This window comes from Zootoca vivipara, chromosome 2 (assembly GCF_963506605.1).
Source record: "Zootoca vivipara chromosome 2, rZooViv1.1, whole genome shotgun sequence".
Lineage (NCBI taxonomy): Eukaryota > Metazoa > Chordata > Lepidosauria > Squamata > Lacertidae > Zootoca > Zootoca vivipara.
In genome coordinates, this window is record NC_083277.1 from 69820582 (window position 1) to 69847463 (window position 26882).

At 43.3% G+C, this 26882-nt stretch overlaps 1 protein-coding gene across 3 annotated transcripts in view; it reads right to left on the reverse strand.

Annotated features, from left to right (window-relative positions):
* The window catches only part of FNIP1 (folliculin interacting protein 1), an 87132-nt gene that overhangs the window by 50924 nt on the left and 9326 nt on the right, over positions 1–26882 (reverse strand). The window contains exon 1 of one of the 3 annotated variants that reach the window (XM_035105432.2): positions 5634–13083. The exons of the other annotated variants lie outside the window; for them this stretch is intronic. Coding sequence (XP_034961323.1) covers positions 5634–5644 — 11 coding nt within the window. The 5' untranslated portion in view covers positions 5645–13083. Of the gene's footprint in view, positions 1–5633; positions 13084–26882 lie in introns of those variants that run through there. 3 annotated transcript variants of the gene reach the window in all.

The following is a 26882-nucleotide window of genomic DNA, read 5'->3' on the forward strand; positions in this document are numbered from 1 at the left end:
AGAGTCTGTCAAAGTTGTTCATAGGACTTCTAGTGCAAGAAACCTGCAGGGCAGCAGGTTGGGGAAGGCTCTTTTAGAGAATCAGGCACCATTTTGTGCATCATGGCTGGGTTATTAACTGCTACTACTGTGTTGTGTGGCTTGTATTTCTTTTACAGGTAAGATGAAGAAAAGGCCTTGAATAGGACATTGGACTAGACCAGTGTTTTCTTTCGGGGGGGGGGGATCAAAATGAATTGCACATTCTGAGTGAACTTCAATGAATTTTGACTCCTAATGAGCTGTTTACGCTGCTTGGATCTAAAAATGATGGATCCACTCAATAAAATATATCACTGTATCCAGTACCTATACAAATTGTCACATTATTTCATACATCTGGAGGGAAGTAAACTTTATTATTACTTTGAACACCCAAGATATGAGATTTCAGCAAAACACTCTACGGATGACCAGAATCTGATGCTTCTGGGTATCTTAACAGTGATCGGGAGGTACAATAAGCAGAGGAGGGGCTGAATGTATGTACTGTAATTAGGTGTAAGATAATAACCAGAAAATGAGTATAAAGAATTACATCAGAAGAAGTAAAATATATATAGAAGGCCCTAGATTTTCTCTCCCTTGGTTGCAGGCAGTAAGGCATTTTGGAATGACTTAAGTTCTGTTCAGGACACTGTACACCGTGCATTTTAAATAGCTGTGGGGAAACATCCTGTTCATGCCTGAGCATCTTCCACAATCAGCTGAGGACCAGACGTGACCTTTATCAGTATTACAAATGATGTGGTTGATATGGCCGTACAGGCTCCATAAAGAAATCAGGAATGGCTGCCAATTAGCTGCTGCTGGGCTAAGTTTAGGGTGCTGGTTTTGGTAAATAAAGCCCTATGCAGCTTGAGGCCAGGATATCTGAAAGATCGTCTCACCCCTTATATCTCCAATCAATCACTGCACTCTGAAGGTGAGGGTCTCTTTATCAGGAGTTCCACCCTGCACAATTTAGGAATCAATTTAGCTTTGTAACATTGACTTTGACATTCCTTGAATATTAGGCAGACGTCTCTGTTGTCTTTTCTGCACCTACCAAAGACTTTCTCTTTCAACAAGCCTTTCAAGTTGAGCTCTTTCTGAGTCCGCATCTATAATGGAATTGTTTTAAAGATGTTTTAGATTTCCTTTTTCTTTTTATCACTTGTTTGCCGCCATGGACTCCTTTGGGAGGAGGAGTGGGATAGAAATTTATTCAATAAAAATAAATGACTAAATCAATCTAAGCTTAGTAAGTGTCCCATTACACATTTTAGAGATGTGTCCTTTGGATACCATGCTTCTGAAGAGGCATGCATTGGGTCACACTGCTAATGATCTTTTACAATGGTCTGATTTCATGATAAATAACATTTTCACATTAAGCACAATTGAAGAAGGACGTTGATAAGCTGGAATGTGTGCAGAGAAGGGCAACCAAGAAGATCAAGGGTCTGGAAATCAAACCTTATGACGAACAGTTGACGGAGTTGGGTATGTTTAGCCTGGATAAGAGGAGACTCAGAAGAGTATGATGATATGATATGATATGATGATATGATATGATATGATATGATACGATACGATATAATGTCTTCAAATATCTAAAGGGCTGTCACATGGAAGATGGAGCCAGCTTGTTTTCTCCTGCTCTGGAGGGTAGGACCTGAACCAGTGGATTTGAGTTACAAGAAATGAGATTCTGACTAAACTTCAGGAAGAACCTTCTGACAGTAAGAGCTGTTCCAAGGTGGAACGGACTCCCTTGGGAGGTTATGGACTCTCCTTCCTTGGAGGTTTTTCAGCAGAGGTTAGATTGTCATCTGTCATTGCTACTTTAGTTGAGATTCCTGCATTGAAGGGGGTTGGACTAGATGACCCTCGGGGTCCCTTCCAACTCCACAATTCTATGACTCTATGATTCTAACTGAAGTCCACAACATCTGGAGGTTAGGGGAGGCTGTTCAAAAAAATAAATTAATTAAAGCTATCAAACCACTATTTCCAACAGCATATCTTAACTAAAGTTATGAAAACTGCCAGGTGATGAATCACTTTAAACTATTTTTAAAGGACATGTACGCAAATGATATTTATAGTTTATGCCATCTTATCTGTTTGGCATGCCTTTCGTGTTAGCACCTTTCTGGAATGTTGATAGGCAAAAGTGCACTAGAATAGGTTCCTGTTCCATTTTGTCTGGTAACCTTGCCCCTCTGGCTTTTTCCAACAGTCACCAAAGCTGTTCGCCGCAATGGAAAGTTTAAGTGCCATAATGCATCTGAGCATCTAGTACTGTTTCACAAGGGAAACATCCATTCTACTTGCTAACTAATGTAGTATTTATCATTTGGATTATATTGATGTGGGTGATTTACACTGCATAGGAAACCAGCCAGCGTTAGGCTACTATTAGGATGATCTTAGGGTTAGAATTAGGAACACTGTAGAATTTTACGAGTTAATATAATGTGGGTGGTGGTGGTTTAGGATTAGAAATTACACATTTGTTAATGGGCATCTGTAGAGTTTGTGACAGGAAGTATGGCAAACTAAGGCTGAGGTCGGAATAATACAGGCATAGGCAAACTCGGCCCTCCGGATGTTTTGGGATTACAACTCCCATCATCCCTAGCTAACAGGACCAGTGGTCAGGGATGATGGGAGCTGTAGTCCCAAAACATCTGGAGGGCCGAGTTTGCCTGTGCCTGGAATAATACAACACTATAGCACCTGGAAGAGTTGGATATCACAGGGCTTGCTAAATTATCGGTTAGAACCCAACAGTGGATTATGAGACCTGTGGATTGTACACTTCCTCCTATGAAGGAGGAGAGGGGAGGAATAAACAGTGACAAAACTCACCATCAATAACAGTAAGCCAGTAGTTACTAACAAATGTTTATGTTGTTTAAATCCAAGTTCTCTCAAAAGGACTTAAATTGTGCACAGGAGTGTAGCTAATGGATTCCTAGCTCCCAGCATTGACAATGCCACTACAGTGTGTGATGCAATGGTTAGAGCTGTCAGACTAGGACATTGGAAGTCAGGGTCCAAATCCTCACTCACCATGTATGTACATCACTGGGTGACATTAGGCCAGTCACTGCCTCTCAGCCTCACAGGGTTATTGTGGGGATAAAATTGGGGAGTACAGAAGGTGACATTGGTTTTCCCATTGTGTTCATTTCCAGGAAGGCTTTAGCTGAAAGGCAAATACCTGCCTTGGTAAATCCCAACTGCAAATAATAAAACTTAAAATTCTATTAAAATAATAATAATACTGTAATAATGTTTAACAGACCATTGTATTTTAATATGGGAAGGGTACAAATAATTTATTATTATTATTACTATCACTATTATTATTATTATTATATGTACGCCAGCCACCTTGATTGCATTTGAGGAACGGCAGAATATAAATGTGGTTTATAGAAAGGTGAGATATAAATAAGACATATGTAGTTGGTTGCGTTGAAATGCTGAGGCAGCCAAGTATCAGGATCTGCAGGCCACAATCTGCTCACCAAGGTTAAGTACCCTGCCCTTATATGGTTTGCTACCATGTGCCCATATTCTGGGCTCTGAACTGGGAAAAATAGTTCCCATTTGCCTGGGAGAATCGGTGGACAAAGGAAGGTTAAGCCTTCCGTTGTCCCTCTAACTAATCTTCCCCTGCAGGTTCCAACCTACTTCTGCATTGCTATTATCTTGTCAAATGTGACTTTGTGTTCCATGTTTGCCAAGATAACACAAAGTTGTGGCGACTGTTATACAGTGTTAGAATCCAAAGCAGACTTGGAACAAAGTCAGCTAGTGACATTTTATCCTCATCTGAAACTCTTACAGTCACAGTGCCTGCTGGTTAAGACCTCTCCCACTTTATTGTCATTACTCTGTAACAATCACCAAGGAAGGAAACATTAGCCAGCATAATAATTTCTCCATGGAGTCTCACGATGTCTGGGAAGCCCCCCAAATATAGCGAGACCTGACTGCTTTTCAACACTCTTCTCTCGCCTCCAAGGGAGGAGGATGTAACTCTCCCCAGCACCACAAAGACTCCCAACCTGAGATCGCTGTCACAGGGAGTGTGTGTGTCTCTTTTCTCCTGATATTGAACTAGGCCTGGATCAAAGTTGCAACGCCAGTGGGCTAACTTTAGCGCCCATAGAAAGGTCTGGTTAACTGCGGGAAAATACTGAGCTAGGGGAAGAGAATGGAAATCAGTGGCAAAACTAACCTGGTTGCTAGGAATCCGGTTTCACTTCTTGAAGACCTTTCTAAAAGCTAGAAACGAATTTGTCTTATTCCAACGTTCAGATTGGCTTGTAAAATGCTTGATTATTTTATGCAGGGCAGAGGTGAGGATGGGGAAGGACATGACTCCTGTCTCTGCCCAGAGACAGGCCACTCCTGCATTCACATATACAAATCTAAAGTTATGACTTTAGTAGTACCATCTTTTCCAACTCCTGTTTAATATTACACAAGCTTATTACACTTGTGCCTTTTAGGGTGCAAGTGTAAAATCTGATCTGTTGGCCTTGCCCATTAGCTTAGCAACAATTTGTAAAGACAGATGCACAGGTTATGGTCAAAGAAGCCTGGACCACTATGCGTATGCTAGTTCACTGCCACATGGAAAGAAATAATGCTTTCTGCAGTAAGAACAGCAATAAAACCCAGATCTTATTTGCTGCCTCTCTAGACACTCCTCTGCCTTAACTTCTGGCTGTTCTCTACATGGTTGATTGCAAATGAAACTAACTTCAGTTTATTTCCATATTTATCTCCCACCTGTTAGTTCCTATTTTATTTTTGATAATTTGATTCAAAGTCAGATCTCTATTCAGCTTTTTTGCATCCCTGCTAAGGGACCTAGCCAAATCTTTTTTCTCCCTTGCTCTGAGATTAAATTTTCCATAGTCAGGCCTTCCTCTTCCCTGTTTTTCAAAGCAATATAACAGCTCTTGATAGGTATAATTAAATCATATATTGATGCTCTGACGATTCTACTGCTTTAATATTAAATGTAAAAACTTGGGGGGGGGGGCAATTATCCAGCCAAAGTTAAGTACTTATTAAGTCATTAATTTCAAATGGGAAAGTGAACCATGTGCTTCAATGCCTCATAGTCAAATTAATAGGATTTAGTAAACAGGTCTTAGAAATTCAGGTGGTGAGGTGTGTGTGTTGGGGAGCTGTGTTTTTTAAAAGATGCCATCAAAAAAAGCACCCATCCCAATTTCTTTGAGCTTTACGCAGATAAACTTTCACCAGTTGATTATTTTAGGAAATAATCCTTATTACGGAGGAAGTCCCACCTAAACAAGAATAATCCACTAGGGTTACAGCCACCAGTGTTCCAGGCACCGTTTCGTAATCTTTCACTACAACACAAAATGCCTTAGGAAAAACAACAGAATATTATATAAATTCATTTTAAAATAGTGGTGTAGTACAGAGCTATTTCCCCACCAAAAAAGAGCATAATTATTTCTACAGTATAAAATAGGACAACTTCAAATATATACACATATTTATTTAGCAAGTCTGCCACTGAAAAGAAAGCCCAGAGCATAGTATTTATTTCATACCTGGGAAGCATCTTTCTCCCTTAAGCAAGCTCCACTTTTCGGAATCTCTATAAACTCCTGTTAGGAGGACCAGCTGCCAACCCAGGTTAATAATAGAAGTGAGCCACATTCATCCAGAACCACAAGACTGTCAGGTGACAGACCGAGAGGACTGAATTTAACTGAAACAAAAGACGTTCCATGCTGTAGCACGAAAAGGAGGAGGGGGAGACGCACGAGGACGAGGAGGGCAGCCTTAATCTTAAAAGGCAGGATTACAAAAAGAGAGGAAAAGGGGAAAACCCTTGAAGAAAAGAAACAGGTCCCTGAAGCAGAATCGGCGCATTTGCCCAAGGATCCTCATATGAACGCTGCCTTATAGTTTCATAACAGGGACCCCGCCTTTCCATTCTGTTGATCAGTCCAGAATTTTACTACAGCAAACACTGCCTGTTTTTTCCAGCTCCTTTGTTTCCTGGGGGTATTACTGCAGAGGACAGAAGATCAATCTAATTCATCAGCGAGCTAAGTGCCCCCTTGGCAGCCAATACAGACTGTACATGCCAGTTTAATCTATCCTCCTCCTTTCACGAAACCGATATGGGTTGAGCCTCATGACCAGGGTCTCCTGGCAGCTGCGGCTGCAATTCCGCACCTCCGTAGTCCACGCTTGTCAGAAATTCAGACTGATCGAAGGGGAGAAAGACAACAAAGCAGCCTCCTCTCTCGCGACCTCCCTCCTTTCCCCTCCTCTCATTTTCTACATTCCTTGGAGCTGCAGGATGCCTGTGTTCGACCCTTGCTGACAAGCTCAGCCAGAGGAGTGGAAAAGCAAGCCCTAATAGCCATCATGTGACCTGGAGCTGTCAGTATATGCCACCTGGATCTGCAATGAGCTTGCCAGCCAATCCCGGCTCTGCCTTAGATACATGCATGCAGATTTCACCATGAAAATAAGGCCATTAACCCATGTGGGGCTCTTGTTTGGGTGTCTGATTTATTATTTAGCACGAGTGGGGAAACTCTGCTTCTGATTATGCCTTCTTCAAAGCTCTGGCACAGACCAGTGCAGCATGCCAGAAAATTTCAATTTAAAGATTTATTATTTTTCTCTCCCATGAAATCTTCACCCTCCGGCCCTCCCCAGCCTGGATCTTCTATAGGAACAAAGGAGGCACTGTTTGCTCTCTAAAGGCTCATTAATATTACAAGTGAAACCCCAGAAACTGCAACACACACACACACACACACACACACACACACACACAATTGGATAGCAATGTACAGCTGAAGACCCACTTAGAAATTGTGCCCAGCTTCCTTGCTGTAAACAAGGTTTCATAACTGCTCTTGGGGCAAAACACAAAGATAGAAGGAGGGCTGCTCTAGGAATGAAAAGCAAATCTTTTAGGGCTTGACTTAAAATCTCGGACGGAAGGAAAAGCGCAAGCCATGGGGTCCTGTGTGCTTGGCAGTGCAATCCAGCACACACATGTCTACAAAGAAATGAGTCCTATTGAGTTCAATGGGGTTCACTCACAATTACTGTAGGTAGGTGATATGGGATTGCAGCCCCAAAGGTGGTATAGCCTACCTTTCCCAACCCTCTTTCACATTTCCTTAACTATGTATAATTTCAAGAGACAACGTGAAAAGGATAACGCGAGTAAAAGTAATAATTCAGGGTTGCTGTTTTTTTAAAGCTTGAAATGAGAGATTGTCAACAAATCTTTATCTTTTAAAGAAAAATATAATTACATTGTCAGAGGAAAAATCAACCATATGCTTTAATATAAATTGCCTCCTTAAAACACCCCCCAAAATTTATAAACATCTAATGGGGGGAGATTAAAGACATAATTAATCTGACATCCATTTTCAAAATCATATTTATCTAATAGGGTTAAAATACAATAAAACAGAGAAAGATTTTTTTTAAAAAAAATGTTAAATGGCTATTTCCCCCTCCAAAAGGTATTCTGTAAAATGTCAATATTTTCCGGGAGAAGCCCTCCTTAACTTTTTACACATTATGGGACAGAATTTCCCAGGAGAACGGAGTTCTCAGATACACATCTGGGAACTCTGTGTGTCTCTGAATTATGCCATTGATGGAGTCCTAAAGTCTTAAGATTCCACTTCGAGGGATTTCCTAAGTCCTTTCGCGAATTCCACTGAAGAACAGCAAGTGCCTGGAGAGAAGCCACATGGCCCAGCTTCCAAAGAACCATGCAATTAGTTTCGCACACAGAATTGGGTTTGGGGCATATCAAATAGCTGCCCCCACCATGCCATATGCCAAAGGACTATTTGTTTGCTTCGGAATTTTTATACTCTACCCTCCCTCCAGACTGGAGCACAGGCAAGCACGCCGCCTTGCTCCCGCAATTGAGGGGGCCGGGGCTGTGTAAGCACACTGTGCACACACACCGTGAGGCATGCTGACATCAAGCACACATGCTACAGGGCATGCTAACATGTTGTGCGCACACTCTGCAGCTTGAGCACGTGACATAAGCAGGCCCCGCAGTGTGTGCGCACAGCTGCCACAGAATTTTGGGGAAACTCAGCCCGCTCCTTAAAATTTTGGGGGGAGCCCTTGGCTCCCTGTTTCCCCCTCCCCCCGATGGCGCCTATGAGCACAGGGCAGATTACAACACAACATACAATATAGGCTGCGTTCCATCAACCTTCTTTGGTTTCACCAATTTTTCCTTACCTGATAATTTCCAAGTGTTATGTGATCTTTCACACAACGTAAAAACCACTTCTGGAAAACTAGTGGAACTTTAGTGCTCATTTCCATGTTATCTGCTTTCACACACACACTTTCTTCAACCCTGTTAACTAGGAAAATGGCGGGAGATTTGCTGTGTAATTTCACACAGCAAAAATTAGGGAGGTATTCCAGCATACAGTCCTTTCCTGCCATTTAAAATTTAGCAATATATATATATATAGCAGTATACTGACCACAAAGTCACAACACAACAGGTAATACAATGCAAAAGAAACGACAGAATCTGGGATAGAAGTGCTAGCACTATAACCTGGAAAACAAACACAATAATTTCCACATCTGAATGCAACCATAAACAGGCATATAGAACAAAACAGAATAAAATTATGCATCGGGCTTGAACCCACGACCCTGAAATTAAGAGTCTTGTGGTCTATGGACTGTACTACCAATGATACCACTTTGAACAGTTATGGCTTCCCCAAACGACTTCTGAGAGCTTTACTTTGTAAAGAATGCTCAGTTAGGAGCCCCAGTTCCCCTCACAGAACTACAGTTCCCAGAGTTCTCTGGCCTGACTCAGCAAGGCTCATTCTTAACGGGCACAATGACGCCAAAGGTTAGAAATGTTTAATTCCCAATGAAATCAGTGGCACACAGAAGTGTTTAACTTTGGCTGCGTTCTGTTAGGAAGGGAAACAAGCACAGCCTATATTCAGCGACACTCTACATTGCTAAAATGAAACCCATGTTATCTGTGAGCATGTATCTTCCCCTCAAAAGATTAATGATGTCAAAAGTGACCTTTTCTCCAGGGAGCAATGTAATGGTGAGACGTTACTGAGTCCAGTGCATTATGTAAATATTTATTTACAGGAGTAAGTTTCCATATTACCTCACTTCAACGCGCATAGACATAAAAGAGCTTCTTTTAAAAATCCAAAACACAACTGCTGTCTAGTAAGTGACCAGGAAACTATGTGAATGGATTTCTGCTAAAGCCTTAGGGAATGAAGACCAACCTCAAAAAAATGTAAGCAGAGTAGCCAACAGCAGAAAAGATGGAAAGGACATGCAACTGTCCCAAAAGAGTCTCCCAAATACTTAAAATAAGTTATGTGTTCTACCTGAACTTGACAGTTCAATGGCCTTGCCCTATTCTGCAATCCACAAAAGTTCAAAAAGCAGTACTGTACTGGGAAAGGTTGAAACTGAGTTATTTTCCTATCTCACAAATCATCGTGGTGGATGCTAGAGAAGATACAGCTTTCTTTAAAGGTGTGTCACTTAAGGCTGCATCTGTAAGTCAAAGATAGCTAATCTAAAAATAAACTAGCCAAGAAAGAATCCGATATAAAGTTAAGCCACACTGGAGCGCCAGTGTTTGTTTTGTATCCAGTTCCCAATTGCAATCTATTATAAATAGACAACAAACAAGCCTACATAATACCAACTGGTACTGCAAGACAACAGAGCATTTTCCCACCAGTCGAACAGTTATTTTATTGTGCACCCCCCCAGCTATTCAGGGAGCTGAATAATCTTTCCCCAGAGCTATTAAAATGAAAGTGTGAATAGTAGAGTGTTGTGTGCCTTTAACGGAAAGATTTTTGGGAAGGAAAAATACTAGTGCAAAATTCCTCTTTGCTCATTCTTGTTGAAGTTGCTATCTGTGCATCTCACAATGACGGGGACGAGGGATGCCTTGCCTATCTCAAGATCAGATCCTGATATGTCTTGTTACATTTTCAAAGAGTGCGCTCATTTTTCTTTGCAAGTTGGTTTTGTGTACAATTCAGGTGACTCTGTTTTAACTCATTGCTTGCCCTTCTGTTTTCAGTTCCTAACCCGTTTTACCAGACAACAGTCACACTGCCGGTAAAAAGAAAATAAAAAATTTTGTTGAGAAAAAAGGGCAAAAGTGGACCAAATGAAGATGCAGACATAGGTCCTTATAGTAAAGGCCACTGATATAGCTCACCTGGCCCTCATTTGCACAAACTACTATTCTTGTTTGCATGAGCAACAATTTGCATAAATGCGTTCGTGGGGAGGCCAAGACTCCTGATCAGAACAGAGGTTTATTTAACCCAGGGGTGGCACTGAGTGGACTTGTCTTTTATTACTAGAATCCCAAAATCTATCAACTCCAGCCAGATGCAAAAGACATACAACTAGGTTTAAAAAAACAGACAAAAAACAAACAAACCATGATTATGCCTCTGATTATGCCAATTCTTAGTGAACTAAGAATTTGTTTTCAGCAGCAGAACTGAACTGGGCAAACATCTGATAGTGGCTTTCCATCCATCCTGCCCCAAGGAAAAGGTTTTCATCTATTGACCCTGTGACAAGGAAAGAGGAGAGTACTTGTACTTTCTTTCCAAGACTGATTTGATGACCTGAGACAGAGAGGGGGAATCCAGAGGCTTCCCTTTTGTTTTAGTAACTCGGCCTGCTGAGACCATTGAAAGGATGTGCCTCTTTGTGGACAAGCATCTGTGCTTGTGCATTTCCCTGGGAATTGAGAGTGCATATGGAATGGACATGAAACCGACACGTGAGTGTGAAAATGTGCCCATGTTTGTGCCAAAAGAAATGCATGAGAAACATGCAATCCTGGAGAAACGGGACCTTCTTGGTGGTGGTGCCCCAGTTCTGGAAATCTGCCAATCTGAAGCAGCTTAAAAACACATCTCTTCATTTTTAGCCAGTGGTATAGTGGAGAGGGAAACTTTTGGACTTTTTCACAGAGCAGGAACAACAAAGCCTGGAAAATCAGGGTAACTTGACAATCCTTGATGCCTTTAAGTACAGTAATAAAAAGGCTTTCACATTTTTCTGTGATAGGATTAGCATGGGAGGAAGTCAGAATATGTGGGAAATAATCAGAGGCTAGATTCTTCTTCCCTTTTATTTGATGGTGTTCCTATTTTAGGCTAGCAGCTTAAATAGTAACACTTATTTGCAATATATCTAATTCGTAGCTGAAGGCTAAAGTCCGATGTGTTTTCAGAGTGGCAGCAATAGCCTCCAGGCAGCACTGACGCTGCCACTTGCCAAGAGGAAGAGGGCAGAGGCTGTGGGTGAAGGATTAAGCTGGTGCAGCGGCAGAGCCAATGTGGTGTGCCCCCTGTTGCACCTGCATGGCCCCAACCTCACTGCTGACTTGCACCTCCCCCTGCTAAGCAGTAGTGATACCCCCAGAAGGTTACTGCTGCAGCAGCTCCCCCCAGGTAAGTCACTTCTGTGTGTTTCACAGGTTGAATCTCTGCAGTTAGAAGTAATCACCACTGATTTCAACAGGACAGGAGTCTTACAGGAAACTATGCTTAGGGTGGCTGTCATGCTGATCCTAATAAGTTGCGTACTGTGTGTTACAATGGGTTGCGGAGTGTATGTATGCGGAGGAATCAATATTGCTGACTACATTTTTGGACTCTTCTATAAGCTCCTGCACTACAGAATTTACCACCCCACCACTGCAGGTAGGACTGGGAAAGTTGTATAGCTGATAGTTCCCTGTGGGTGCCACTCTGCGGTCACACAGAGGACTTTCTCCTTCATCCTCAGAGTGTGAAATCTTCCTTAAAGCACTGTGCATTAACAGTTTTGCTTCAGTGTAAAAGCATCACAAAAGACATGCCCCCGTGGAGCCCAAACCATGCAGCAGAGGTGGTCAGAACTGGAGAACCAAGCTGTTTACAAAGGGATAATTTTACACACCCTGCAGCACAAGATCTTATATCAATCAAATCTTATATAGAAAATTGCCTTTCCTCTGAAAGCGATCTGGCTTAATGGAAGCCTGTGAGCTCTCCTTGACTGTAATCTCTACCCATATAATTGATTAAAGGGACTGCACTTGTGACTGGGTGATAATTGAGAAGCAAATCAATCTCCAGACAAGTATTTGTCAGTCAGATTTGGAAAGTGATGGTTGCAGAGTGTTGGTAAGTTGACACTATTAGAGAAGCACAGAATATGACACTAGCTCTTACATTTCAACCAGAACCACCAAACAAGAAGCAATATTGATGTTATTACTGCTGCTACTACTACAGTGGTACCTCGGGTTAAGAACATAATTCATTCTGGAGGTCCGTTCTTAACCTGAAACTGCTCTTAACCTGAGGTACCACTTTAGCTAATGGGGCCCCCCGCTGCCGCCGTGCCGCCACCGAGCGATTTCTGTTCTCATCCTGAAGCAAAGTTCTTAACCTGAGTAACTATTTCTGGGTTATCAGAGTCTGTAACTTGAAGCATCTGTAACCTGAAGCGTCTGTAAGCCATTGTACCACTGTACTACTAATAATAACAACAACAATTCTCAACTAAAATTTGCCATTTTAAAAATGACTGTGGACATCAGTTGCCTACTCTGTTAAGTCGCTTGGATGTAAGTTGCCTGGAGACATTTTAGGTAAGAAGTATCATAAATATCATAACAACGCGGGTGGCGCTGTGGTCTAAACCACAGAACCTAGGGCTTGCCAATCAGAAGGTTGGAGGTTCAAATCCCCGCGATGGGGTGAGCTCCCGTTGCTCAGTCCCTGCTCCTGCCAACCTAGCAGTTCGAAAGCACATCGAAGTGCAAGTAGATAAATAGGTACCGCTCTGGTGGGAAGGTAAACGGCGTTTCCATGCGCTGCTCTGGTTCGCCAGAAGCGGCTTAGTCATGCTGGCCACATGACCCGGAAGCTGCCTGCAGACAAACGCCAGCTTGCTCGGCCTATAGAGCGAGATGAGCATGCAACCCCAGAGTCGTCCGAGACTGGACCTAATGGTCAGAGGTACCTTTACATTTATCATAAGTCTAAATAACAACACCACCCCACATGCTTACCAAGCTGCAAAGGCATGAGGAAAGAGCAGCTGGAAAACAAGCCAAGCTTTGGAGATGCAAGTCATGGTTTTCATAGTTTGTCTGATCGTCTGTGGGCCAATTTACGGTTAGCTAAACAAGCCATCTCCATAGCTTAGCTTTATGGTCAGGCCATTCATCTCTCAAAAAGCATCATCAACTTCAGCTTCATTGTTAAAGTCATAGTTTCAGATAAGTCTTTTCCAACCCTAGCTGCAAATGTCAGGGACTGAAGCTGGAACCTTTGGCATGCAACGTTTGTGCTCTGCTGTTAAGCTAGAGCCTTCCAGACTCTTAAACCACAATGGAGACAAGGCATAAGTTCCCACAAGCCCACACTTAAGAGATCCAATGCAATGAGAAACTCTGCCGTTTGTTTCTGCTTTCATTGCCATGGTTACTGCCAGAAGGCACATCAAAACTTAAGTGTTGTACCTGTAATCATCTGGAGGAGATGCCTGAAGCCTCGGACCACATGGCTAAATCCAGCCCGCCCATCTCATCAGACTGTGAAACAGCTGCAAAAGTACAGCAACTCTGGGTTTAATTACAGTATATTCCTGCGTATAAGACTACTTTTTAACCCAGGAAAATCTTTTCAAAAGTCGGGAGTCGTCTTATACGCTGGGTCGTTTTATTAATACGGCGAGTATATCCCAAACTCTATATTTTAATTGGAAAAGTTGGGGGTCGTCTTATATGCCCAGTCGTCTTATACGCCGGAATATACGGTATATGGTTAGAGGCTGGAGATAGCCACCCATCTCCACTCACGTGGTTACAGATGCACATAGTAATATTTGAAGCGACTTCAAATCTCTCGCAGTATTGCACATTGCGGAGAAAGGCAAGCAAATGGAATTCTGAATGGAATCCAAAACCCACCACCAATTCTCCGCTACAGAGGTCTTAAATATACATCACCGCCACAGTATTTCTTTTCCAGCTGATGGCACTCGCAGAACGACAGCCAAGGAAAGAGATTCTATATGACACCACAGGAAATATGGGGCATGGCCACTGGTTCATCGAGCTAGTGGCTGCAGGCATATTGCGTACAATATGTAACTGGACCCAACCATTATGCATCAATAGGCACATCAGAGCTGGAGTGAGCATGAAAATAGTTGCATTGTCATGTGTCTGACCTGTGCATGCGTGTGTTTATCTTACTTTAAGAGCCCATACTTCCAGACATTGCCCTGGTGCAACCTCCTATGAACCAATGAGGATTTGCTTCAAGAACTTGAAGGCTCTTGTTTGTAGCAGGGGATGCTTGGGGGCAACTCATTTGGCTAAGGGGAGAAATAATCAAGGGCAAGCTTCTCCACCTGCCTTGCCCCAACCCTGCCTGGGAGGAGGATCTGCTACGTTAGTATTTGCTCTTGCTCTCTCAACATTTTTATGAGGAATGTTCTTTGCCTTTTGGGCAGCAACACAAATGTATTTGGTCTTAATACTTATGAAATGCTAAGACTTTGTTTTGAATTTTTATCACTTGTATTGTTTGCCTTTCCATGTTTATTCTTTGTAGGTCCTCTTGGAGGTGGTTCCCCCCCCCAAAAAAAAGCAGCATGGCTTTTTTTTGAAATGACCCTAGTTCTGCTGGAACTGGTGAACCATGTTTACCATAATTTCTGGAGTCAGTTCTCTTAGGTCAGGCATAGGCAACCTTGGCTCTCCAGATGTTTTGGAACTACAACTCCCATGATCCCTAGCTAACAGGGCCAGTGGTCAGGGATCATGGGAGTTGTAGTTCCAAAACATCTGGAGAGCCAAGGTTGCCTATGCCTGTCTTAGGTACTAGACAGGGCAGCAAAATGGTACAGTGGGAAAGGTTCTCGGGAGTCATTTACAAATCCCTGAAACTATATACAAGGATGCTCAATTATGTGGACTTTTCTGGCATTGCTAGATTGACCTTACGTTTATTTTTCTCTGCACTGATAAAGTTAATCAGTGGATTTGGTAGGCAGAGGTGGTGACTGAAGAGAGGGAGGAATTAAAAAGACAGCATTTGGTTACCACCCAAGCTTTCAGGCAGAAGGATGAAGCAAGTTGCAAGCAGGGTGCTTCCAAGGTTTACAACATGCAGCCTATGAGTCCTGGTTGACTCTGTCCCTCATGTGACTGCCTCATTAGGTGTTGATTCATTCAGTCATGAGACACAAATGAGACTTGAGCAAACAAGGATGCAAGGTCTAACCTCAAAGGAATGGCAATGCCTGTTCTGCCAGTTTATTGTATTAGGGAATACAAGAGAGGGAAATTCAGTGAATGGATTGCAACTTCAGTTGTTGTTTCAAACAAATCCCTGAAACAGCCAGATCCTCTTGCCTGGAAAAACTCCTCCTCCTTTTATTCTTGATTTGCCTTTTATTAATTGATTTGCTTAAACTGTACAGTCAGGCTTCAGGCTCTTTGGCTGCAGTCCTACACACACTTTCCTGAGAGCATGCCCCCACTGAACACAGGGAGACTTACCGTACTTCTCTGCTGAAACATGCACAGGGCCGCACTATTTCTTTACTATGCCCTTCACTTCCCCCTAAACGCTCAAAATGTTTTATATTACTTGACCAGCAAAAGATGCCGGGATTTGCTAATTATAGGGAAAATAAGAGGTAACTGCACAAGCCTCCTTGACCTCAACACAACAAATGTCCCTCAGTTTTGCTGGAACTCCAAGCAGCCTTTTGCTCCCAGTTATGCAGCAAAACAAATTGCAAAGGATGTGTGAAAGATAAAAGAAGAGGACCCGCTGCAGTTTAGGAATGTGCTGGCCTCTCCTCCCACTAAACTACTCAGGACTTAAGAGAAGCATTTCCATTTGGCTGGAGTATTTGCCCAGCATTTGAACATTCTGATTGGGTCAGGTGTAGATATTCTGACTGTGTGATTAGGAAGCTCTGGATGCAGGACTTAGGAATGTTTTAGCACAGAAGTTTGGACACACAACAGTTCCTCCGGTAATACTCCTGTCAGAGCGAACCTAGATGTTAGTAAAAAACCAGAATGGCCACCAGCATCTGATCCCTTCCCCTGTAACAAATGCTAACAAAAATGATGCAAAGAGACGGGAAGGGGGCTACATGATGCCCCTAGTGGCTAATGACAGCCAAGAAGCAGGTTGACAGACTTTTCAGGTCGTGGAACTACAGTGGTACATACCGGTACCTGCCAAGTTCCGACCTGAGAAATAAGGGACTGGACCGGAAGTAGCAGACCGGAAGTAGCGCTGCCGCCATTTTGGAACTGGGCGGAGCATGCTCAGAAGCGACTTTTGATGCTGCTCTGCCCTGTTCCAAAATGGCCGCCACACCAGAAGTTGCGCTGCAGCCATTTTGGAACTGGGCAAAGCAGCATCAAAAGTCGCTTCTGAGCATGCTCCGCCCAGTTCCAAAATGGCGGCCGCGCCAGAATAAACCAGGGAAAAAACAAAAAAATCCATTTTTTCAGCTGGGGACAGCTGGAAAAACGGGGGTTTCCCGGGGAATACGGGAGACTTGGCAGCTATGCAGTGGTACCTCAGTTTACAAACACAATTGATTCCGGAAGTCTGTACTTAACCTGAAGCGAACTTTCCCATTGAAAATAATGGAAAGTGGATTAATCCATTCCAGACATGTCCGCGGAGTACTTAAACTGAAAATACTCAAACCGAGGCGTAATTAAACCGAGGTATGACTGTAGTCTCTCCAGCTATTCTCAACCTTGGGTCTCTATATGTTGTTGAACTACAACTCCCATCATTCCTAGCCAGCGTGGCCAGTGGTCAGGGATGGTGGGAGTTGTAGAACATCTGGGGACCCAAGTTTGAGAAAGGCTGGACTGGACATTCCTGAGCTGCGCTGTAATGGCATCATTTCCAGGGAGCCCACCTCCCACAATAGCCTAGCTGGGGAAAATTCAGCTCTCCGATTGTCCACTGCTGGTCTATATAAAAGATAAAATAGCACAAATCGCCATCAAGCACGACAATACAGGCAGGAAGTAGAATACCACAAGACTTCTGCACTTACCAAATGTACAAACGAGCAAAATGTTGTTGTTGTTGTTGTTGTTGTTGCAAACAAAGAACAAAAACAAAACAAGACAGTGTGATGTGGACACCCTACTGGTGTAAATGTCAGTGACTGATCTTGCAAACAACAAACAAAACACACGTTATTGTCTAGACTTACCCTTATCTGGTAGATGTGCAGGTGGGAAAATTAATTTAAATACTGTAACTAACTTCCCTGGACTCCAGTAACTTCATGCCATATGCCACACTAAGGTAGCAATGCTATATATACTTTCAACTCAACTACTGAATACAGTAGCTTAAAATTCCACTATTAACCACTCAGCTTCCACAGAAAAGGAAACTTTGACTCTTTTCCAATTTAAGTTATCTTGAGTGACCTGAAACTATTTTGGGTAAGATTAATATAGCACAGACACAGAAAGAAAGTACTTAGTTTAGTGTTATGCAACCTTAAGGACATCAGAACAAGCCAAGAACAAGTGACATCATACGGAGGAGCACATAGCCAAGAACAAAGTCAAAACATTCAATTCTACAAAATTCCAACTATCTAGAACCAGCAGACCATTTATATATATTTTCCTATAATAACGCTATGATTATCCATCATGATGTTGACTTGAGAAGTAGGACATACGCTTAGTGGCATTTTTGTCATTTCCTGAGTTCTGGTTTAAAGAACCCTTAAAAACAAGGTCACACTGGTAGCAAAGGCTGCTTAATTATCCACTTGAAGATCAAACCTCTTGAAAGCCCCGAGTTAGAAAATTCAAAAGCACCAAGCCTGTGTTGGTGTGTGGTTTGGACCGACGCAGATCCTGAAATATGTTATTCCCCCCAGAGTTCATTGGGAAGAAGGACTGACTGTTAAACCACTGTGAGAATTGTAGCTCTATGAGGGGACTAGTGGTCTCCTAACAATCCTAACATATTCCCAGCACCTTTAACGGATCCCAGGGCCCAGAATTCTTCGGGGGTTTCCACGTGGTTTTAATGTATAGTGCAGATGCAACCTACATATCGAAATCATCAAATTTCACCCACATCCCATGAATGTCAATGTTTACAAAAGTATGCTGTTAAGTGACCAAAGCAAGCCTAAAAATGCAAACATTTACTGGCATATGTTGATAATTTCTAAGCGTCTTCAGCAAACAACCAGTTTCAACCTAGTTTTATCATTATGGGTGACGTTCACAAAGGCACTTTAAGAATTGCACTACCCTCTACATAACAATTACCGTTTGCAGAAGAAGAAAAAAACTGTTTCCATACGTAAAATGTAACCACACCACACCCATTTTTGTGACCACAGCGGGAGGCTGCTCAAAGCAATGTCATCTCAGGCCAACACACTATTATTGACTTCCTGAGACGCTCATGGCTATGGCAACTCCTAGCAGTCTTTTCTTCCTCCCTCTCCTGAGCACCAGGGCAAGCAATTTTGAGAGCTGCTGGCACCAGTTCTCAGGAAATGTGATGGGGTTCATATGAAAAAGCGACTCACTGTATTCCTAGGGAAAGCAGCAAGATATTTAGCTTTCCTGTCACCACAGCTTAGAAACACCAGCAGAGCAGGGTTTTCCTGGCCATTTGAGGGCAGACAGGAAACCCCAAGAAAGCAGCTGGCACTGCTATGCTGTGGAAAGCAAAACAAAGCCACTACAAGGAGCTGTTCATATGGTAGTGTTAGCGGGGGCAAGGCAAGACAGCACAGAGGCAGTTTGAAGCTCAGTAGCAGAGCATGTAAAAGATCCCAGATTCAATCCCTTGCATCTCCAGGTATGGCTGAGAGTGACTCCTGTCTGAAACCCTGGCGTGTGATCGCCAGTCAGAGTCAACAATACAGTGGTAACTCGGGTTACAAAGGCTTCAGGTTACAAACTCTGCTAACCCAGAATTAGTACCTCAGGTTAAGAACTTTGCTTCAGGATGAGAACAGAAATCGTGCTCCGGCGGCTCGGCGGCAGCAGGAGGCCCCATTAGCTAATGTGGTGCTTCAGGTTAAGAACAGTTTCAGGTTAAGAACGGACCTCCGGAACAAATTAAGTTCTTAACCAGAGGTACCACCGTACTGAGGCCTGATAGGCCGATGGATCTGACTTGGCATAGGGGCAGCTTCCTATGACCGTCACCCCTCTCGTGAAACTCTGGATGTTTTCTTTTCCTTCTTTCAAAAGGATTTGAATGACATAATTACTCCATGCCCCCCTTATTATTGGGTCGAAGCAGCACGTCGCTTAAATAGCATTTCACAATGAAGATGTGTATCAGAAGAAGTGTGCATGCACACAAAAGCTCATACCAATGACAAACACAGTTGGTCTCTAAGGTGCTACTGGAAGGAATTTTTTTTATTTTGTTTCGACTACAGCAGACCAACACGGCTACCTACCTGTAATGAAGATGCTAGTAAGCCACAGGGTGTGGGAGCCAGACGCAACACAAAGAAGAGAAAGGGCCAAGGCGGGTTTCCTAACCATGGGCTACATGAGGAAACATGGGCAAAAAAGGGGGTGTCTTCTGAATACTTCACTTCAGGCAATGCTGTTTTCAAGGAGCAAAAAAAGCCAAATGGGAAAATGCAGAGAATGACAGCAAGAGGGTTCAAGAGAGTCATGAAACTTATACTTGTGATGGGACTTCATCATCTGCCAGAGAAGGAAAGCTGTAAAGGGCTTAGGACTGGGGTACTTGAAGAGTCATGACCTTGTGCATGTTCCTACCTGGACCTTGATATAAATTCCTGTGGTGGAGAATCTCCTTTACTAGTGTGGGTACCCTGTACAATTTAGAACCCTCGAAGACACGGGGTTCTTGACTGCACAAAGAGCCCATCCCAAGATGATAGGCTCTCCACTTTAGAAGTTATCCCACCATAGCTTCATGGAGGCTATGCGGACAGCAGTGAGGGGATGGAGTTAAAGTGCTGGTCTCCACCATCCCTCATCACGTCAGCAATTATAGCTTCTGAATGGGGTTAATGATTGCATAGATACCAGAATGGATTCTACAGCTGCTATCAATTCTTGTTCCAGTAGTAAGCCCGTCTGATTTAAATGGGAAGTGTGCAAAGCTGCGTTACACTCTATATATGCATTCTTATTGAAGTCCCATTCAAATCCCTTAAATATATGTCTTAAAACTCTAATGTCACGCAGCTGCTTGCAGGACATCTGGGTTTCCACCATGTGCACAAGCCTTCCCTTTTCAACCAGCGCTGTCTCTGCCAACTTTGTACAATAAAAGAGTCAACTCATACACATGAAAAACAAAATCATGATCATTAGATCAAGGTACTTTTTAAATTGACCTTTCTCTCAATAATGTACACGGTAAAGGTAAAGGGACCCCTGACCATTAGGTCCAGTCATGACCGACTCTGGGGTTGCGGCGCTCATCTTGCGTTATTGGCCGAGGGAGCCGGCGTACAGCTTCCAGGTCATGTGGCCAGCATGACAAAGCCGCTTCTGGAGAACCAGAGCAGCACATGGAAACGCCGTTTACCTTCCTGCTGGAGTGGTACCTATTTATCTACTCACATTTTGACATACTTTCGAACTGCTAGTTGGCAGGAGCTGGGACCAAGCAACGGGAGCTCACCCCGTCGTGGGGATTCGAACCGCCGACCTTCTGATTGGCAAGCCCTAGGCTCTGTGGTTTAACCCACAGCGCTACCTGGAGACCAAGTAGTAAGCCATTAATAGTGTGTGAAGTCTCATCCAGATTTCGCGGCCTCAACAATCACAACTATTCATGAGCAAAATATCTGTGTGAGAATACAAGCATTCAGGTAAGCCAATACACACACTGGCCAATAAATCTTTTATGTCCCACTTCCCTGATGCATACAGCCCATTTTCAACCAAAACAAAACCCTCCCCGAGGCATAAGAATTGCAACACAATGGTTTAAAAATGAAGGCTTCGGAAGATGACTGTTGGGCCATTGTCTTGAAAGAAGACTTTAAGAAAGTCCATTTCATCACAGGACACAGCAGGGGATGGGGGGGGGGAGAGAGGCAGCCAAATGGAACCCCAGCATAAGTGGGCAATGTGCCACAATGTTAAGCTTCAGTTGGAACTTCCTTGGTTTGTTCATTAATCACCTAAAACAGGTGGCAGCTCAATGGGATTTGGCTTCCCTTCCTTGTCTGCTATATATCAAATGTATGCAACAGCAGATTGAGCAAAATGAAAGGTATGGGTGTTTGTGGTAGCATTAAAAGGAAGGTTAATAGTTGAATGTGTCATCTAGATGCATGAAGGCACCATTAAAAGCCTACAGTGCTGACTGAAGCTCAACTACTTGCTGGCCCATTCCAGAAAAGAAATGACATTAAAGCAGAAGCAAGCTGCATCCAGAAGGCTGTTAAGCTGAATTTGTATGGTCTATATTTGTATAGTCTGTTGTCATCTATAGACTACCAACACTGTATCCTTCATGCAACTAAAAATACACAAATAAAAATGGCAATATCTCTTCTAAAAGAATACAAACTGAAGGTAAGTAAGTGAAAACTCAGATACATTGGTCAAATTCAGCAGTATCAGAAAATAACGTATACGGAGCCTCAGGCTCTCACTCTCTTTGCTACTCTTTCACATCCACAAGGATGATGTCAGAAGCTTCCGCTTTCAATTTTAAGCTACACATTGTTCCCTGTGACACTGGAATTTAGGAACTGTGATTTGAAAACTGTGGTTAGTTTGAACAAGCCAGAATCAAATTCTGCTTCCAGATCCTGGCTTGGTTTACTCAAACTTCAGCTCCCCAAGTTTGGCTGTCACAGGGGACTGCAGTTAGTTCAAAATTAGAAACAGAAGCCCACCACAGTCTGCTCTCATAGCAGGAAACCATGGCTTCCTATTACATCTGAACCAGGCCTTAGTTTTTCACTTATTAGATTTTTAAAGGGCTGAAATTTTATATTAAAACGTTTAGAGAAAGAGGAACACAGATTACATATTCTCTCTCTCTCTCTCTCTCTCTCTCTCTCTCTCTCTCTCTCTCTCTTTTAACAGTAGCCTGGCATCCATGGGTTTGCAATACCTTTTTGCAGAGTGGAGGGAGAACCCACAGCCTGAAAACAGAATGATGCAGAGGACTAACTTTGAGGGTAGAGACAGCTATGGGCCTCCTTAGCTATCCAAGTTGAAAACTGCCATTTTAAAGCTGCCATTTTAAACTACTCCTTGTGGCAGATCAGATCAACACTGCGCATTGCATTGACACAAGAGCTCTCAATTGTCAGGGCTACACCCTCCCTGACCACTGTAAGTAAGAACTCTCCAGCTGCCTCCTTGGCTTCAGGAAAGGGAGGATGCAGTCCTGCTCTGCAAACAGCTTACTGTGCACCACCATATCCTGATTCAAGACATGTTACAGCAGAACCACAGAAAGCTGCATGAAAACTGATAAGGAAACCATAGCCTAAAAATGAAAAGATAATAAACCCCTAGGGTTCACTGCATTTTTCCGATGGACAATTTGTCTGCCCTGGAATGCCCACTTACTGAATTTTGAATTAGTCTGTTTTCTTTGTTAGGAATCAGTGCCCAAGAAATAACCGCTTCATTTGAGAAATAGATCTCTTGTGAGCCAAGATTACATACTGATGATGCTTAGGAAGTACATTATCATCAATATTTAACAATAAAATGTCACAGGCAACAGCATTTGAACTTATGGTAAGATCTGCACACAGTACAGATTTAGGGGGCACACAGGGTAAGGATAGGGAGGGAAATCTCATTGATCACGTGCAGTCCTTGTTCCGTGCATGCATACCCCACTTAGTATTATGCTGGATTCCACCCAATGAATTTGAGATGAGTGGCTTAAGATATTCACTACCTGCAGGTAAAATTATTTGGAGCTTGAAAGTACACATATACTTATGTAAAATAATCCCTTGCATGCAATAGTATTAAAGGGACCCCTGACCAGTCGTGACCAACTCTGGGGTTGTGGCGCTCACCTCGCGTTATTGGCCAAGGTATTACTTCCTCTATTAATTCATGTATTTTGACAATTTATGTTCTCTATAGCTCCAGCATGTTGCTGCCATTAAATGATGGTCAGGGAAAACCCTGCCATGCAGCAGGTGAGGGGAGGATAAATAAAGGGGAAGGAACAATGTACCACATGTGGTGGGGTTGTGACAAAAAAAGTAAGTTTTTTTAATTTAAAATTTTAATTTTAAATTAGGGATTTTGGGGGGGGGTTCCATTCTGCTTGCACTTTCATGCAAACAAATCCACACTCCCCAAACCAATATACAAACTGAAAATCAGGTCTCCTTCAAATGCATACTTCTCTGCAATGCAGTTCTCCTTGCAAAGAATACATACAAATTGGTGTATCTTAGCAAAAACACATGTGCCAGGCATAATTGCACACACACAATATGTATATTAGGAGAAATGATCACCAAAATGTGTATGAATTTTCCTGGGGACTTTTTTTTTAAAAAAATGTGAGCACATGCAGTAGTGGTGTGAAATGGATTTAAGATTGTAAAGATGAGACACTGAAAGAAACTTAAATGGACTGATTCATCTATTCCCACTGAGAGCTAAGCTACGGGAATGCTTTATTATAGGGTCTGATAAAATAAAAGTCACGCAGTAACTGGTCACTAAACAGAAGAACTAGTCTTGCTTTTTGAAAACCAGAGATCTGCTTGCAAAGGGGTAGCCCCTTCTGAATGGAATCTTTTGTGTCAGTGGAAACGGAATGGTTGTGCTCCATACATGTGCCCATGCAAATTGAGGACATGGTCCAGTCAATATTCAGAACTGGTCCACTATTCACACCGCCAGCACTGCAGGGTAATACAAGAAGCCCAAACTGTGTAGGAAGAGTCCAGCCGGGGACTCCTGTTCAGGCTAGCAGTAATCCAGTAATCCAGTTGGAGCACAAGGCAAATCTTTTAAAAATGTAGTATAAACACTGACAACTGGGAAACACTAGCCTGCAAGCACTCCAATAGGAGAACAGCCTTTACCAAAGGTGTCATGGGCTTTGAAGAAACTTGATCTCAGGACGCAAGGGAGAAACGTGCTAAGAGGAAGGCACGCTTGGCAAATCCACACTGTGATCAACTCCCGCCTGGAAACCAATGTCCCCACTGTGGAAGGACGTGTGGATCCAGAATTGGCCTCCACGGTCACTTACGGACCCATTGTTAAAATCATGTTTATGGAAGACAATCTAACTCGGCTACGAGTGATCGCCAAAGAAGAAGAAGAATCCAGTTTTCTAAAGGTTGGTGTTTCCAGAGGAAGGAGTCATCAGTGCAGGAAGGAGTGGTGCTGGTACTGCTCTCATAACAATGAGTCAATGTGGGTAATGAACATCAGTCACACTGCTTTCAGTGGGAGAGGTGTAAGTTAAAAGAGTAACAGGACATAAAATAGCAAAACTGGTGGAGTCTCCTTCTTTGGAGGTCTTTAAGCAGAGGCTTGACAGGCATATGTCAAGAATGCTTTGATGGTGTTTCCTGCTTGGCAGGGGGTTGGACTGGATTGCCCTTGTGGTCTCTTCCAACTCTATGATTCTATGAAAACTGTGGCTGGACTGATCTCTTTTCTGTGTTTCCAGAGAAATCAATATTAAATCAATAAACGGATTCAGCATCAAGGTAAGTGAATTCATTTTAAAGGCTGGTTTGGAAGCTAAAGAGTGCTCACTCACTGCTCAGAAACATACCTGAGATACACATCTCTACAATGCCAGTCTTTTAGTTGCCCCGAACAGGGGAGAGAGAATAGTGTGCGTTAAAAGCAACCAAATCCATATCAAGAGATCTTGGGAACACACCCAAAACGGCTGAGGTTGCTTCCTGTTTTTGACGGACAAAACTCTGCACACCCTTCCTAACTGGCATTGATCATACATGTAAATCCCGTGTCATCTCAATCAAATGAGTGGCTCCTTCCGTGAGTTATTCGCACATGTTCAGCTACAATGCAACAAGAGGAGAATGGTCTTATGTAATTATGAAACCATCCTGCTAGTTATTTCCCGCCCGCCCCCCTACAAACTTCTCCGGAAGCAGCATTAAAAACAAAACAAAATCAAAACCTAGACCCAAACAAAAGGGTAAGGAAATGGACGTTCAGCTTCCAAGTCATGCAGGTCAAGTTATTCCAGGAGGAAGGACCGTGCCGCTGCTCCCACTCACAGAGTGACTTTACAGAAGCTAACTAATTCCTGACAATAAAAACCGAATCATTCCCATAACAGCAAACCAAAGAAGGCATAAGGAAATAATTTCCCCCAGAGCACTGTACAGTCATACCTCGGGTTAAGTATGCTTCAGGTTGAGTACTTTCAGGTTAAGTACTCCGCGGACCCAGAAGTAAACCGATTAATCCACTTTCCATTACTTTCAATGGGAAAGTTCGCTTCCGGAACCAATTAAGTACTTAACCTGAGGTACCACTGTATCTGTTAGTGAAATACTGTGCAATCACTCTAGTTGAGGAAATTTTCCATTAGGAAAAAGGCAGGGATCTGCTAAAGGACGAGGCCTTGCTAAAGGTGGCACCCCAGTTGCAAAATCCCCTTCTGGAGAGGCACGCCTGGTTCCTACATTGCTGTTCTCTTGGGGCCAGCTAAAGTCCACATTATTGCCCCAAGTCCTTTAGCTTTAAATACATGCTTGCTTTGTAGACCTTAGGCCAGGGGTTGGCAACGTGCAGCCCATGGGCTGGATGTGGCCCACGGAGACCGTTTTACTGGCCCACGAGCCACCCCTGAACCGAGGCGCCCGCTTGGCAAGTCCCCCGCACACTGCGCTAAACCGGCGCAGCGCAGTGCGGAGACTCGCCGAGCAGCGCTGGAAATCACATCTGCGCATGCACAGATACAGGAAATTGCGTCTGTGCATGTACAGACACCGAAAATCGCTTCTGCACAGGCACAATTTTCAGCGTCTGGGCATGCTCAGAAGCGATTTCCGTTGCCGCGAACATGCGCAGACGCGATTTCCGGCGTCGCGCTGCGCCAGTCCAGCCCACGGAAATTTCTGTGGGAGTGATCCGGCCCATGACTGGTAAACCGTGCCAATCCCTGCCTTAGGCCAAGGGTAGGTAAACTAAGGCCCAGGGGACAGATCTGGCCCAATCGGCTTCTCAATCCGGCCCGCGGACGATCTGGGAATCAGAGTGTTTTTACATGAGTAGAATGGGTCCTTTTATTTAAAATGCATCTCTGGGTTATTTGTGGGGCATTGGAATTCGTTCATTATTTTTTGTCAAAATATAGTCTGGCCCCCCACAAGGTCTGAGGGACAGTAGACCGGCCCCCTGCTGAAAAAGTTTGCTGACCCCTGCGCTTAGGCACTGCTGATTTTTCTATTGCTGGCTTCAGTCCTTTTCCGATGTTACACTAACTTTTCACTCTATGTTCATACTGTATTTTTATAATTTATATAGCAGGGGTGGGAAATCTGAGGTCCAGGGATCTCTATCTAGTTCTGGGAACTGTCTCTAAGCCAGATCCCTCACTGGCCCAGCCTTGCACCCGAGTGCTTTTGCCTGGATGGAATGTGTCCTTGAGATCTGATAGTGCCTCTTGCTTGTTTGGACGGACAATGGAAAGGGGTGCGTGAATAGCTACTGCTGGTAG